Here is a 15,859-nt window from a genome sequence, read left to right as displayed (position 1 = left end):
GCCACACTGCCATCCAGTGGCTGCATTTAAAACTGCGCCCTACGCCGCACCGGTGTCTCCTATCGAGCAGAGGATCGTAGCTGCATGCCCCAGTACAAGAGCCTGAAAGAGGTGACCTTGGCTGGGATAGGGGGTGACCTTGACTGGGATAGGGGTGGCTAACGTGGGGAACAGGAATGAGCAGCAGCCAAACCGCATGAAGTCCGAGCTGGGAAGTGGCAGGATTGAATATCCCCTGCATTGTATTCGAGCTCTTCCGTGACCAGATGACCGCCGGCTAGTCGGGATGATGCGTTCACGGTTTCGCAGTCCCTGGGACCATTATCTGTGGTACGGGACTTTTAAATTAAAGGAATGAAAACACAGGGGGTCATGCAGAAGGATGAGGGGCCTTTTTAGGACATCGCTGGGATCCTGAGGAATCTCCTCCCTCTCCACAGGGCTAGTTTAGGCTGCCCCCAGTCCCTGGGCCCCAAGGTCAGTGTGGAGCAGGGTGATAGGGGCCCGAGAAGCCGGTACCATTCGCCTGGGGCCACATTTAACCATTTTTTTATTGAGTTGAACTATGCCAGCGACACTCAAGTCATAGTAGGTGCCTGACTCTGGCCGGCGAGTGGGGGGGGGGGGGGGGGGGGGCGTGGCGTGTTTCACCGCGTCTTGCTAAATGGCCTCAGAAGACCCACTAAAACTTATGCCTTTTTATGGGGTACGTCCACTAGAATCAGCACGCCTGAAAACTGTTTGGGAAACTTTTATGTGCTTCTATTCGCTTAAAAAAAAAAAACAGTTCCAGACATTCAGTCACTTAATCTGCTGCCATAAAAGTGCTGAGTGACGGTGATCGCTGTGCGAGCCCATCGATCACGCCGGCCTCAATGCAATCGTTAGCGAATCGCCGCACGGTGATTAGCTCGCCAATTACCTTTCGGAGCGGAACCTGGAAATACAGACGGGACGTTGCGACTGATGTGATTCCAGGCGAGCTGAACGGGCAGAGCTCTGCAGGGTTCTAGCGGAAATGAGCTGGAGGAAGCCCCAGCAGGGGGCTGGTAGTTTGGGCCAGCCAGGAGGCCCACCTGCCCCCAGGGCATATTTACGGGGGGGCACTGTGTGGCCCAGCAGGTTAGAACTGTGTCCATGATCAGAAGGTCACTGGATCGAATCCCACAGCCAGCAGACTGAAACTGCTGTTGGGCCCCTAACCTAGGCCTGTAACCCCCCCCCCCCCAAGGGTGCGCTATACTTGCTGACCTACACTGTGACTCATAAGCTCACTGTCACTTGTATATGTGTCTGTGTGTCTCATGGACAGCAAGATGGCGTACGTGAAAGGAGAATGAATAAAGTATTACTTTTCTATTCCTCAATGTGGGTATGGCACCCTTAGCTTCAAGAATAGCAGGTTTGCTCCCAGCACAAATACTGCTGATTTTCAGGGACCCACCCCCATATTCCTGTAATTGATTAACTGAGCAATTGATTAACTGAGCCCGCTAAACATGATCTGGGGGGAGAATTTCTCAGTTTTTAACCCAGAATTTCTGGGTTAACGTAAGCTAGAAGTCATGATTGTCCAAATGGAATGCTCCTTACCTAAATACTTATTGGACGATCATGATTGTCCAATAGGAATGCTTCTTACCTAAACTTTTATTTGACAATCATGACTTCTGGCTTAAGTTAACCCAGCTAACTGAGAAATCCTGCTTCATGGAGCACACACTGCCCCCGACCGCCCTCGACCGCCCACTCCCGGTACTGTCTCTGCGTCAGGGAGCCTGCAAGCCACACGGAAGGCAGGGTGAGCCCTCCCCTGGCAGTGACAAGCTTCACACTGCGGGCAAACAAGCCGTGCACCTCCCCCACCAGCCCGTCTGGGGGGAAAGGCCCCCCAGTGATGTTTCCACACAGCTCTGCCTCCGCAGCCGGCCTGACTCCACTGGCATGCCTTATTAAACACACACACACACACACACACTTGTATTCATACCTTTGCGGGGACTCTCCATTCAATTCTATGGGCGAAACCATAATCCCAACATGATGACCTTAACCCCCACCCAGCCCTAAGCTTGACCAAGGTGACCAAACAAAATACAAGACATTTGGCATTTTTAGTATTTTGATTGCACTCACAGATTTTTTATAAAATTGAATTTTTACTTGTGGGATCTGAAAAAATTGTCCTCACATTGTCAAAATAACAGGTTTTTATCACATTGTGGGGATGTTTGGTCGCCACAATGTAATGTATACCTGGATCACACACACACACGGGCACTGCCATCTGCTTCATGTTCAGACACACACCTGTTACTGCCACAGGCCCTAAACCAACACTCACACACTCACAGATCAGCAGGCAGATTATCTGTTTTGGCAAGCCAGTAAAAAAAAACACACACACACACCGTACCACACCAGCACTCCTCGCCAACGCTAAGTCAGCTGCCGCCCCGAATGCCAGCCAGCGGAGCCCGTGTCCATGCTGGCACCAGAACATGTGCCATGAAACCGCTGCGGACTGTTCTCCAGCACTGGCATGGAGATGGGAGGGGGGTTACCAGCAGGAATGAGGGCAGCGGAGGAACTGGGAAGGTCAGCTTAGGCCCAATTTATCATTGTCAGTTACTGTTGGAGAGAGGAGGCACTCACTTTACAAAACATTTATTTTCAAAAGTACTAATTAAGGCAAATTATATTATGCGGTTCTTCCAGATTCGACGTCAAGTGATTGGCGGTAGATAAGACAGCATCCGTCTCCACGGCAGCGGTAGCAGAAACAACAACAGCTAACAGATAGTGACGCGCAATAAGACTTCCCACTGAGCGAGTAAACAAAACACTGCCTTTGAAAGCCTTCCGGCGGGAAGGCCTGTCCCGGTCACACTGGTTCTACTGAAATTTCCCATCATGCATTTCAAAGGGTCGCCGCGTTTGGCCTCTGCGCCAAGCCTTCGCTCAGCCAAGCCGAAATGTGTCCCATGGACTGGACCTCTGTCTCGAGAATATAAAGGGGCCTTGTGTCAGACCCAGCAAAAGTTCTGACAACACAATATAGGGCACCCAGCGCATGTGAAGGTGTAAACCTCAAATGTTTGTTTTTCTTAACCAAAATGGTTAAAACTTCTTTCATCTAGAAGTTTACATTTTGTCATGTTTACTATGTTGTAGGAGAAATGCTTTTACAGCCATTGGGCTTCAGATCTCCATGTCAGCCTCAGGAGAAAAACTACTAAACCCGACAGCTGAACGAGTGAATCGCAAACATCAGGTATGTAAAATCAGCCTTCTGCTGGCTAGGCGCGTTCACGAGGTTACGTCTCTGCCGCTGCGTCGGCTGGTGCTGACGGCCCGGCCATGTGTCAGGCCATAAATCACATCACCTCCGCAGAAAAAGCGGGCAACTCTGACATGTTCAGGAAGACCCCGCAGCTGGGAGTCCGGCGGTGTGCCGGGGGGGGGGGCTCTTCTCCAAACTAAGAATGTGGGAGCAGAGACAACAAGTGGCTTTTAGCACAAAGCTATAAATCAAGGCTCCAGCTAAAGTAATGTGTCTGTTAGGGTTTTTACCAAGTCGGAGTCCAGAAACACCCCCAAGGCTTGCCTCTTACAGGAAATTTAAGTCATCTGAAACTGAAAAGGCTGGAAGGAGAGTAACATTCATTTAGTTTTTCTATCATCCCGCCTGTATTTACGTCACTGGAGCTGCAGTGTCCACTGAATCACAGTTTTTTTTCAGTCATTATCCTCCTCTGGGCGGTGGTTGTCAGAGTGTCACTCCCCACACCTCAAATTAAATCCCGCCATGGCCCCCTCAGCCATTACGCCTCCCAAATGCACACCTTATTAAACACCCTGTGGCAATAATGACAAAGCAGTTCCAGGTGTGAACTGGGAGCTGGGGGAGGTGGTAGGGCTTGTCCGACGTCTGAGGTGTGCTAAATTTATTTTGGAGCTAATGTGGGAGAGAGCTCGTTAGCTCCAGAGCACCAGTGGAAAGAAGTGAGATTAAATGCACCAGTGGAAAGAAGTGAGATTAAAAGTCACAAGAGTTCAATACAGATTAAAAAAAATAAGTAATATCAACATTAACAAGCTCCACACATCTCAGCCCCACAATGCACCTGGTTACTTCTGTGCCCAGTGGGGATTGGACGTATCTCACCCCTCCAATTAAAATCTGTGCCTTTGGGGATTGGACGTATCTCACCCCTCCAATTAAAATCTGTGCCTTTGGGGATTGGACGTATCTCACCCCTCCAATTAAAATCTGTGCTTTTGGGGATTGGACGTATCTCACCCCTCCAATTAAAATCTGTGCCTTTGGGGATTGGACGTATCTCACCCCTCCAATTAAAATCTGTGCCTTTGGGGATTGGACGTATCTCACCCCTCCAATTAAAATCTGTGCCTTTGGGGATTGGACGTATCTCACCCCTCCAATTAAAATCTGTGCCTTTGGGGATTGGACGTATCTCACCCCTCCAATTAAAATCTGTGCCTTTGGGGATTGGACGTATCTCACCCCTCCAATTAAAATCTGTGCCTTTGGGGATTGGACGTATCTCACCCCTCCAATTAAAATCTGTGCCTTTGGGGATTGGACGTACTGTATCTCACCCCTCCAATTAAAATCTGTGCCTTTGGGGATTCGACGTATCTCACCCCTCCAATTAAAATCTGTGCCTTTGGGGATTCGACGTATCTCACCCCTCCAATTAAAATCTGTGCCCAGTGGGGGTTCCGAGGACACACATAGTGTCGGTGGAGGTCGGCTTCCGAAATCTCATCCCAGTAGCAGGGAGAAAGGCCAGATGGGATCGGATCACATTGGATCGGACACCCCCCCCCTCCTCTCGCTGCAGCACTAAATCCCGAGCTGCCTGTTTCCAGTTTGGCCCCCGCAGACGCCGAGGTGCAGCATACAAGGGTCGCCAATCCTACAAATAAAACACATGCAGGTCCTGTCTGTAGCGAACGCAACATGAAAATAGAGAGCATGCAGCCTTTGTGCGCTGTGCCACGCAGCCAGGGTCTGCTGATGCTAGATACCCCCCCCCACCCCTGCTTTACCCCAGGTGTGCTGGACGGTATTGCAGCTGTGCCGGCACAGGTGTCCCTCCCGGTGGGGCTGTGCAGCCTTCCTCCTGGCACTGAGGCAGATCAGGGCATCTTCCCCACCAGAAAAGCCCTGCTGTGACCGTCGAGCGGCTCTTTTTATGCGGTTGGGCTGTTTTTGTGCTGTGATTCCATTCTAGTCCCATTTATATATTTAACGGGAGCCTTTTTTCAATGCGACACACAAGCTGCAACTTTGACAAATAAGTGCAGCCAGGCTGACCTTCCTGTGAGTCTCCAGGCACAAGTGTGAGCAGTATCGGAGCAAGAGGTACACATCTTATAAGAGAATGATTAAAATCTGCAGATAAAGTGCAACACTAGGGGCGTTCAGGGATCTCCGAGGTGAGTAGGCCAGTAGAGGTGTTCCTGGGCAGTGCGGGTCTGCTGGAAGTGTGGGAAATGTACCGAAATGACTACCACATACAATCTAACAAACAAACGTATATCGGCATGGAAGCCATAGTCTGTGGGAACAAAAGCCCTGCAAAGGCAGTCTGCTGAGAGACGACTGCGGGCTCTTCACACTGTCTCACGCTGCCGGCCACTTCCGAATGCCATGTCAGGGAGCCTGCCGATTCCTCCCTGACCAGACCGTTATGGTTATGTTTATAAAGAGGAAGGAATTTTAGCTTGTTTGTTTGTTTATTTATTTATCTATTTATCTATTAATTCATTCCCTCCAAAATTTCCAGCTGTTGCTAGGGGGGGAACAGCTGCATGTGCCGTGTAATGAATCTCAGCTGTTGGGGGGGGGGGGGGGTGTTGGCTTTAGTAGTTGAATGTGATGGGGTTGAGCAAGCTCTGACCCCCCCGAATCCCACCCCCCAAACAAACTCCCCATTACTAGTTGTCACAAAATGCTGATGCTTGGAAGATTGTGGAAAGGGGCAGGTTGTCAGCTGTCACAGCACATGTGTGTCATTCAAAAAACGTCACCGGGAGCAAGGGATTCTGGGAGCAGCATTTGAAAGTTGTAGTAAGACAACCAATTATTACATACTTATCAAAAGCTCTTGATAGATGTTTATAGAGCTGAATAAGAATGTGCAGATGAACCGTTTTAAAAAAAAATGGTATACCGATTTTGAACTGATGCAGGCCAAAGCTGCTAATTATTTCATCATAGGTCCGAAGTCAGAAAGAAAATGATTTTAGAGTCAGGAATTTCAGTTTTAAGCGTCGCCTTGGTGAAATACGAATTAACACGGACTTTAGCCCCCTCTGGTGGGTGGTAATATTCACAAACTTTATTCATTTTAGAATAATGCGTTTGGCGTGTTGTTGCATGTGTGCTTAACGATATTTTGCATATATTTAATCAGAATGAGTGGCAAAAACCGATATATTTGTCTGTGTACAAGTTAACTTTTCTTGATTTTTCAACAGGATGTCTCTTCTTTCACTTTCTGCAGACAAACTACGGCGCCATACATAAAAAGGAATTGCACCATATAGACGCGTATACACCAGGCAGTTTATCTGCGTGTAAAACAGATAGGCCTACATATGCTTAATCTACTTTAACTGTAAACTCCAGGACACGGAGTTTATTGAAAGCCGTCACAATTGCATTTGTCCTACCAAACGTTTTGAACTGAATTTAGAGTGGTGATCCAAAATAATGACAATTACGAAGAAAGATGGATGGTGAAATTCTTATAATGAAACCCGACGCGAAGCTGCAAAATATATATTGACCAAACAGCTTTAATGACATGAAAGAACTTGTGCTTTATACGTTAAAATGTGTATATATTCAGTTCCTGCCTTTCTTCTGTCATGCGCAAAATACACACGATTGTCACCATGTGCGGGATTCAACCAGTAACCATCTCCGGATGTCCATTCACTCCACCCAACTCCTGGCCATATATCGGCTCTTTAAATGTAATAAAATCGATACAGGTCATACTCTTGTAGATTATCAGCATCACATTATTCTTTCAGTACTTTACATTTCTGTTAAACCTGATCTGTATCTATACGGCATGTTGGCGGTTGCTTAGAAAGCAACCCACGAACATGGAGATCAATTAAACAAATCGCGTCTGCATGGAGTAGTAGGCTACTAGTGTATGGTTAAGCCGTAAAGCAGAGGAGCGCAAAATGAAATAGGTTAAACAACAAAAAATAAAATAAAACAGGACAAAAGGGAACATAGTGCCGTCGGATACATCTAAAATGTCAAAGGCACACGTTTTTGCATATTTATCCGAGTGACTCAACACTAGGACACCGATGCGGTTACATAATGTACTTCAGATGAATCAGCAGAAGCAAACTGAGTCTTAATGAGAACCACTGCGCCTCAAATGAGAATGAATGACTCATGTGTACCCGATAAAAGGCATAGTAGCTCGATTGTTCTACCATTTGTTTGGCGGCACAAATTAATCCATGTATCTTTGGCTGTTTATGAATTGTCAAATTTGCCTTTTTCCCAGTCTTTTGAATTTTCAAAATTACAGAATTATTCAAAGCCATGTGTGCAAACTTGAGAACGCAAAAACCAACTAAATCCATAATCGTATGCATTTATAACGTGAGCAAACATAGTTTAAACAGCATAACTACATTATTTGTACAATCTAGTAAAGCGCCCGAAACTTCGTAGAATTTCAGTATTTTATTGTCTTCAATTACAGTTCTTTATAGATGCTGCTTAAAAGTAGCCTATGTAAATAAAAAATAGCGGTCAGTGTGGAGTATCGCACGTGATGGAGTAGATGAATGCCCATTAGTACAGTAATTGAGTACCACGAGTCTGCACGTAAACAGGTTGTAACATGAAGCTGCAATTCATACACTGTGCAAAGAAACATTATTTCAGCAGGGCTGGACTGACCATCTGGCATAGCGGGCAAAATTTGTCGTGGGACCCCGCCCCCGTAGCCATGTAAGTAAAACTACGAGTTTTTAAACCCCACCGAGAAGGACCGATCGGTAAAGTTGCCAGACAGCACCGATTTTTAATCCCAGTCCACTCATAATCTGCAACAATATAACCCACACGTAAATCAAGTTTGTAGTCGAGCTCTGGCGAACATTAAATTTGATATTACTAGCCATAACTGAAACAAAAAACGTTTCATGACATGTTCCGAAAACTGTTTTAAGTAGTACAGTATCTTTTGTCAGACTAAATTGGGAAATCGTAGTAGCGCAGTAGGTAACGCCATCCTCCCGAAGCCGCATCTTAACTCCAAGCGGCAGGGTTGCCAAGCTCTCCCGCATCTGGCGTGACACTCACGCTTTCAGGCTCACGCAAGAAATCTTACGGCAAATCTATAGTATTTCTAAGATTAGCTACTTCAAAAGCGTTGGGGTAATTTGCAAACCCTACAGACTATTACAAGGTAATAAAACATTTACATACATGTAAATGCATGTGCATGTGCCCGCAGAATTGTCTCGAACTGAAAATCTCACGCCAGCCAGGTGACCAAAGTTGTCATACCCTGAAACGGTTCCAATGTTTACTGCCATCTCGGTATTGCCCCTTCTGCGCTCCGGTTCTCAACGAGCAAGCTGCGCACGTTTACAGTAGGTGCTTCGCTGCTGGCCAGGTGTACCGTGGACGTGGACGTGGACGTGATTTTTTCGCGCGTGGCCTCGCCTCGTCGCTATTGGTCGCGGCTGGCTGAGGCCTCTCGGTGATTGGACGGCACGGCGCCTCGAGCCAGCTGTCAATATTAAGGAACCCAGCATCAGCTTTACCATCACAGACGAACAGCGGCAGTAGGCGCAGATACGAGAAAGCTGCGCTAAAGTGAGCGGAGAGCCGGGGGGACTGTACACACACATTGGCAATTAAACGAAAATGAGTAAGACATCCATAGCTATGGTACTGACTCACAGATGAAAACTTGAGAGTGAAAACTAGTAGGTTTTATTTGTAAAACCCGTAAAAGTATTCAGGGGAAAAAAACAATCGCGAAGCTGTTTAATTTTAAACGCTTATAGCTGTCGAACAAGTACATCGTTACCGGGCTAAACATCTCACCAGAAGCTTCGACAGAGCGTCGGTCTCGCTTGGAAAAATGTCCAGAAAAAAGACCGTGAAAGGCAAAAGTAGCACTAGCAGCCCGACAGCAGCCGCCTCGAAGAGCAAAGAAAATGGGAAGCCGGGGGAAAGCATCTCCACGCCCGAGATAACGTCCAATGGAACGGTGCACCCCAGCCGGCCCTCTCTGAGCAACAGCAGCGAGTTTTATGATCTCGCTTTTAAGGTGAGCCACTCTCACTATACACCGTTAATGCGGGACCCTGTGCTTCGTTATTGACATCAGTGGAGCAACTTATGGGTGTGAATATAACTTACGCTTTGGAGTAAATGCATCCTCCTTGATTTAAGTATTGGATTTAGTTAAAGCTCGCTGGAGTTGATCAATAGGAGTTTTTTGTTGTTTTTTTCAGGCAGCAAGATGCACTATAATCTCCACTCAGACTTTGTTGACTGGCGCTGCCGCATCAGCTAAACAGCTGCGATGTTACGCTTTTCTGTCTTTATTATATTGCAATAACTGATCTGATAAAGAAAAATGACACGTCAAAAGCAGCGGTAATTATGGCAGTCACAAATGTGCAATAACTGATAGCCCGTTGCACAGCTGTGTTGTAGCGATGTAGTTTTTTTTTCTGTGCGTGCGATGGTGGGGATGTCTACGGAGTTGGTAAGAAATCAACACGTTATTTTGCGTTCTTTTTTGTGTCTAATTTAAATAGTTGTTAATCAAAAGGCGAATGACCGTGACACATCTGTGTCAATAAAGATAATCCCGCACCTGCAGCGCACACCGCTCTCGGGCGTAGCAGGACAGAGCAGCGCCGCTCGGAGAGAGAGAGAGAGAAAGAGAGAGAGAGAGAAAGATCCGGTTGTTTCTATCGTCGGTATTATACTTTCAACAGGTGGTAATATTGTGTGGTTCTTTTATGCACGCGGTGCGAATTCTTATGTTTTTTTAAATGCAAATGTACTCAGTTTACTGATTTTGGAAGTTAACAGGTGCTGGAGCCGCTCGCCCTAAATTTTCTTCCCATTTCTGGTTCAAGGTCACTTGCGTCCCAATAGAGCCCTCCTGGCAGTGCCTGAGTTTGCACGCTCTTTTGTCATATACCTCCAGTGTTGTCTTCTGAGTAGTGTGGCTGTGTGCATCCTGTGTTGAGATAATTTTATGTTAAGTACATTTTGGTATTCAGCTTAATAGAAGTTTTTTTCTGTTGTGCTCCACCTTTTTGACTCTGGGTTAGTTTAATATAAGATGCACACAGTCCTATACATTCTTGATGGTGTACTGAAGACTGCGACAGACTGACAGAAATACTCTTGGACCAGCACCGACTGTCAGTTTGGATGATTTACGAAGAAGAATATCCAGGCTTGGTATTATTCCTCCTTAAGCTTGCAAAACGACCAGACCAGTCGTCTTCGCATGTGTCAGGTCTTTTTTTAGCCAAGAGGAGTGAAGACTCCTCCAGATCTCCAGAGAGATCAAGCTGGGATTCTCCCCCCCCCCCCCCCCATCTTAAAACGATGTGACCGAACGGCCAACCTACACAAGCTGCACCTTCAATCCAGACCTTGTAGGAGACAGCTGATGCGGAACAGCAAAAGTGTCGATTTTCCTGACTGCCGGCCTGCTTACCCACTGCACACTGCCACCGCTGGCCTGCTTACTCACTGCACACTGCCACCGCCGACCTGCTTACTCACTGCACACTGCCACCGCCGGCCTGCTTACTCACTGCACACTGCCACCGCTGGCCTGCTTACTCACTGCACACTGCTACCGCCTGCCTGCTAACTCACTGCAACCGCCGGCCTGCTTATTCACTGCACACTGCCAGTGGTCTGGTTGGCCACATCTGCAAAACAACCCACCCAGAAGCGGTTAAGTCCGAACCTCAATTTTCCGTGCATTTCCATAAACGAAGCAGACTAAAATGCAAATCATTGCTGGCAGAGGTTCTCAATTGGCTGCCACATGATCAAAGCTTGGGGATGAATGGCTGCTTGCTGTGTTTATGTATTTTTAATCTCAGTGTTTTAAAATCTTAGGCTTGAATGTAGCTGTACATGATCTCTAAAAAGTAGCTGTTGCTTAGCGCCATTGACCAGCTGAACGTCTTTGCGACATGATGTGCAGTTTAGCTTGACTGGAGTCTCAGATGTCTGGCAGGCTTCCGATAAGGACGGAACAGCTGGGAGATCCAACGGCATTTCACAAGTCTGGAGCCAGTGGTGATGAATAATGTAAGACAAGGAACATCCTGGTTAAATGGCTTTCCTGGGATGGATATGTGTCGAGTTGTGATTTGACTGATATATTCCCCTCCCCTGAGCTTACTGGATGTAACCGGTGTTCTTTCAAGGTTGAATTCCCCATCCCCCAATGAGTAGACCTGGGTGGTTCATAAGCTACAACTCCCCAGCAAACCTGATTATGGATTGACAGCATATCTATTCTTCTGGAGTACTGACCTCAACCTCTGGGCCACCATGATCTAACACAAAATTGCTTGGTGCCAATATGCTCGATAGCCAAACAGCATTAGCCTAAAATAAATGGGGGAGTGGAAGCTACGTTTACGCTTGCATTTATTTTTTTTCCCTGTAAAGAAATTACTGTATTATACACTAGTACTACATGCAGTGTCAAAAATAATGGGGCAAAGGGCAAGAATGCCCCAAGAAATATCAGAATGGCCCTAAAAACTGTGATTGAGGAGCAAAAATTTGCCCACAAGAATTCGAGGGGGAAAAAAAGAAAGAAGAACTGTTACATTTAACCATCATTATTTAAAATATTTATTTTAATTTAATTTCCATTTCTGTCTCTAACACACACTCATACAAACAGCGCTGTTTTCACAGTACGTACGTACATAACTTTATGTAATGTAACTATGTACTACTGTGTAATGCTGTTATGATACCTGGCAGTGACCAGTTTTGTTTTTTAATAAAGGTGTTCATCCAAAAACAAACAAACAGATCTGAGCTGGGAGCATAGCTACAGTATGGATCGTCTGCTTATCCATTGCTTTGCCACCCACCAATCAACAGCCTTTACAGTCACCTGGGGCTGGGCAGGAACTTTCACGGTATATCGATATTTTCAAAATGAGACACAATACCGTTAACAGGTTTTATGTGTTAAAAACCAATGGTATTCCTTCCTAGTCGTAAAAAATATGACAGCTTAGGTCATGATGTTGCAGAGATTCCCAGAATTCACAGCTAAAATCAACCCATTCAGTAAACATGTCACGGCATAGGTCAGGGAGGTGAAGATTAATTGATACTTGTTTAATTTCATTTTAAAATATTACTGGCTCACAGGTTTAAAATATCGTAATCTGCGATATTTGTTTTATTTTGTCGAAGAGACCAGTTTGCGTTTCTGTTGTAAAGCACTGCTTTTTATTTCCCCAAATATTTTTAACAGACCTTCAAGAGTTTCTAAAGAGGATGTTTAAAAAAAGACCATAAACTAGTTCATTTGAAAACCTGGGATGAAGTTTTCACTTTATCTATTAACTAATGCATTATACTTATATACAAAAGCTATTGTGAGCTAAGTAAACACCTAAATAATTAAAACTATCTCCTGCTTTCTCTCACATACAGATGGTATTCTATACACATAGAGATGATTGCACACTTATCTTTGGAACAGCAGTAGTACAATTACTCGTTGGCATAAGGTGGTGATTTCTTTATGCATTTTAGGATGGGTACATTTCACATTAAAAACAGAAACTTTTCTGATGGACCAGGACAGGGGAACCGGGAATGTGTCTCTGCTCTGATTTACCTGTAGCGGTCGCATGTTTGAAATCCTCTCTGTTGACAGTGCTGTTCTTAAAACATACCCCCAACATACTGTGAATGCCCCCCAGATGTTTAATTTCCTGCACTGACCACATGGTACTGCAGTAAATAATCAGCCTTTATGTCATCGGGCTGAAGGCTAAGCTAAGGCTGAACATGCTGGTGTGATATTTATTTCTTTATTTTTGCTGGAGGTGCTGTGATGTCTAAGTCAGCGTCCATGTTTCTTGATAAGCTTGTCTCTCTCGCCCCGGGCAGGTCATGCTGGTGGGAGACTCTGGGGTGGGGAAGACCTGCCTGTTGGTGCGCTTCAAGGACGGCGCCTTCCTGGCTGGGAGTTTCATCTCCACAGTGGGGATCGACTTCAGGGTACGTGCACACACGCCTAATGCAGGCACACGGCACAGAAAATGAAGGACACATGCTGGCTTCTGTATTTTTTTGTGTTTAAATTTCTTTTTTTCTGAAGTTTCTTTTTCCAGCCCTAACCCTGGCTGTTTATCAGAATGCACACTCGGCCGTTCTTGTGTTCTCAAGTACCCATTTTACGTCGTCTTCCATTACTGAAGTACAGCTCCAATACTCAAGAGCAGAAGTACAGAGGATGGTAAAAATCCCCAGACGTCGTTCTTGCCCCAAATATCAAGGACGCATCGGTCTTGAGCCGTCCTCGGTCGTGTGTCGTCCTCGGTCTTGAGTCGTCCTCGGTCGTGTGTTGTCCTCGGTCTTGAGTCGTCCTCGGTCGTGTGTCGTCCTCTTGTGCATGTAGTTTTTCTCCCCCCGTCCAAAGGCATATAGCTAAATGAACTGTGTGTGATATGCAGAATGGATTGTTGATAGTTTCTGCATGCTCGCTCTTTGTTTACTATGTGTCTTTAGACAAATTTACTTTCGTCACTCAGCACTCTTTCCCTTCATCCGTCGCTGCTGATTAGGAACCACTCATTTCTTAAAAGGCCAGATAATGTTTGGGCCAGACTGGGGAAGTGGCTGCGCAACAAGGCTGAGATGTTTGCCAACAGGCACTAGTATCTGTGCAGAGTGACGACTTAATGGGTTTGTTAATGGCTGATTGTTTTTAAATCTGCTCTTTGAACGGTGGCCCTGTTTATGTGTTTGAAACCAAAGTGGGTTGCTTAGCTGGAACTCTTACTGCCGCTGGTGTGTGATGTAATTGTATCTTTTTTTTTCACCCTCCCTCTTCTCCATAATTGGCATGTCCTGTGTGCCACTTTCCTGACTGCCCGCTAGCTGTAAAGAATGGGAGTAATTAGGGGCCTCATTGTAATGATAATTAATGGCCTTGTTTAGGCAAGGTAAGGAACTGGGCTGCACAGCAGCAGGTGAGATTCCTGATCTCAGATTGCTAACTGTGTCTCTATCCGGTTAAAGCGGATGTATTAGCAGAAAGGTCACCAGGGATGCTAAGACGTTGAAATTTTTCTGAATATGTTATAAGGAATTTTACTTCACTGGACTTCACCAGCTTGTCCAGCGTCTCATTCTGAAACCATGGGTATAAATTTGAAGTTGGTCAGTCCATTGTTGCTATAATAGCTTCTGCTCTTCTGGGGAGGCTTTCCATTGGACATTGGGATGTTGCTGGTGAGATCTGCTGTCGTTCAGATTGGGTGTTGATGTTGGGTTATCAGGTCCCTGTCTGTGACTCCTGTGGCCCTAGCACTTTAACTGAACTTGCTCCCAGACATTTTATCCTTCACAACTGCATCACTTCTGGATGATCAAGACAGCTCTAGTAGGGCAGCAATGTGGGGAACTGACTTGTTGGAAAGATGGGGTCCTGTGATGGTGCCAAGTGGAAAGTCACTTCTGTACAACCATTCATTTGTTTATAGAATTATTCATGAATGGGGTCTTCATATCCCTTTGGTTATATAATCTATAATGCCCCCCCCCCCAGATCAATGGAGCAATTCCCAAGGGGTTCTGAAGGAAATGTCTAGAAAGAGCCCTCAGTTTTGAATATATGTCTATATCATCTGTACACATGGTAAAGAACATTTAAGAACCCATAAAATGAAGGGCACACTTTTACAAGTCTAACCAGCTTGAATAAAGTTAGTATTCCTAACTTTACACTTGGAAATAGTATTTGTTTCGGTCCTGATGGACCAGGAGAGGGGAACAGGGTACGTGTCTCTGCTCTGATTTACTTGTACTGGTCGCATGTTTTAAATGGAAATCCTGTCTGTTGACAGTGCCTTTCACCTTGCCTTTATTTACTCTGTAGCATCTTTGAATCAGCACTCCACGTCTCCATTGGACCCGCGTGGGGTTCAGCTTGGCTCTTGGTCAGTCTCCTATCGTGCGTCTGCAGGAGTGGGATCTTTCATGGATTTTCTGTCTGCATGCCTTTGTTGTGTGGCTGTCATCACATTCCGTGCTGCCTCACTTTCTGTGTGTGTGTGTGTGTGTGTATGTTTCCACATCTCAAGGTACTTATATGCTGTCACTTGTTTACTTTTTGCTGTATGCTGTACCACATTAGTACTGTCGTCTAATAGACTGTCAGTCTCCTTGCGTTGAGAATCTGTCATTAGGCCTCAAAGCCATCTCTCATTAATTCGGTGCTGGTTTTATCCTGAGGTTCAGCTAACAGTGAACCAAATATGCAACTAAAAATCCTTTAGGTAGATCCACACTGTGGTCTGCTTGTTTTGTTCATAGTATTAGTAATAGTTTTGCAGTGCAAACATATTTGTGGTACTAGTAATACGATATACTGCAAACAAATAGTAACAGGACCTTGAGCAGGAACTTATGTGAAACAAGAGGTGCATGCATCCATAATGGGATGGAAGAGAAGAATGTCTATAGACAGGACGACGTTTCAGACGGAGATGAAAGTCCTCTAACAGGCACCTCTTCTGTGCTGAGTAG

The 15,859-nt window shown here is 45.7% G+C and overlaps 1 protein-coding gene across 2 annotated transcripts in view; it reads left to right on the top strand.

The window, feature by feature from the left end:
* Window positions 1-8,719: 8,719 nt before the first annotated feature.
* The window catches only part of LOC111856746 (ras-related protein Rab-26-like), a 65,753-nt gene continuing 58,613 nt past the window's right edge, over window positions 8,720-15,859 (top strand). Inside the window, exons 1-2 of one of the 2 annotated variants that reach the window (XM_023836955.2) lie at window positions 8,720-9,353; window positions 13,217-13,327. In XM_023836955.2, the coding sequence (XP_023692723.1) occupies window positions 9,165-9,353; window positions 13,217-13,327 (300 nt within the window). In that variant the 5' untranslated portion in view covers window positions 8,720-9,164. Of the gene's footprint in view, window positions 9,354-10,687; window positions 11,378-13,216; window positions 13,328-15,859 lie in introns of those variants that run through there. The other variant, XM_023836956.2, reaches the window with a different exon arrangement.

Source organism: Paramormyrops kingsleyae, chromosome 22 (assembly GCF_048594095.1).
Source record: "Paramormyrops kingsleyae isolate MSU_618 chromosome 22, PKINGS_0.4, whole genome shotgun sequence".
In the NCBI taxonomy this organism is placed as follows: domain Eukaryota; kingdom Metazoa; phylum Chordata; class Actinopteri; order Osteoglossiformes; family Mormyridae; genus Paramormyrops; species Paramormyrops kingsleyae.
This window is presented reverse-complemented; position numbering and strand designations above follow the sequence as displayed.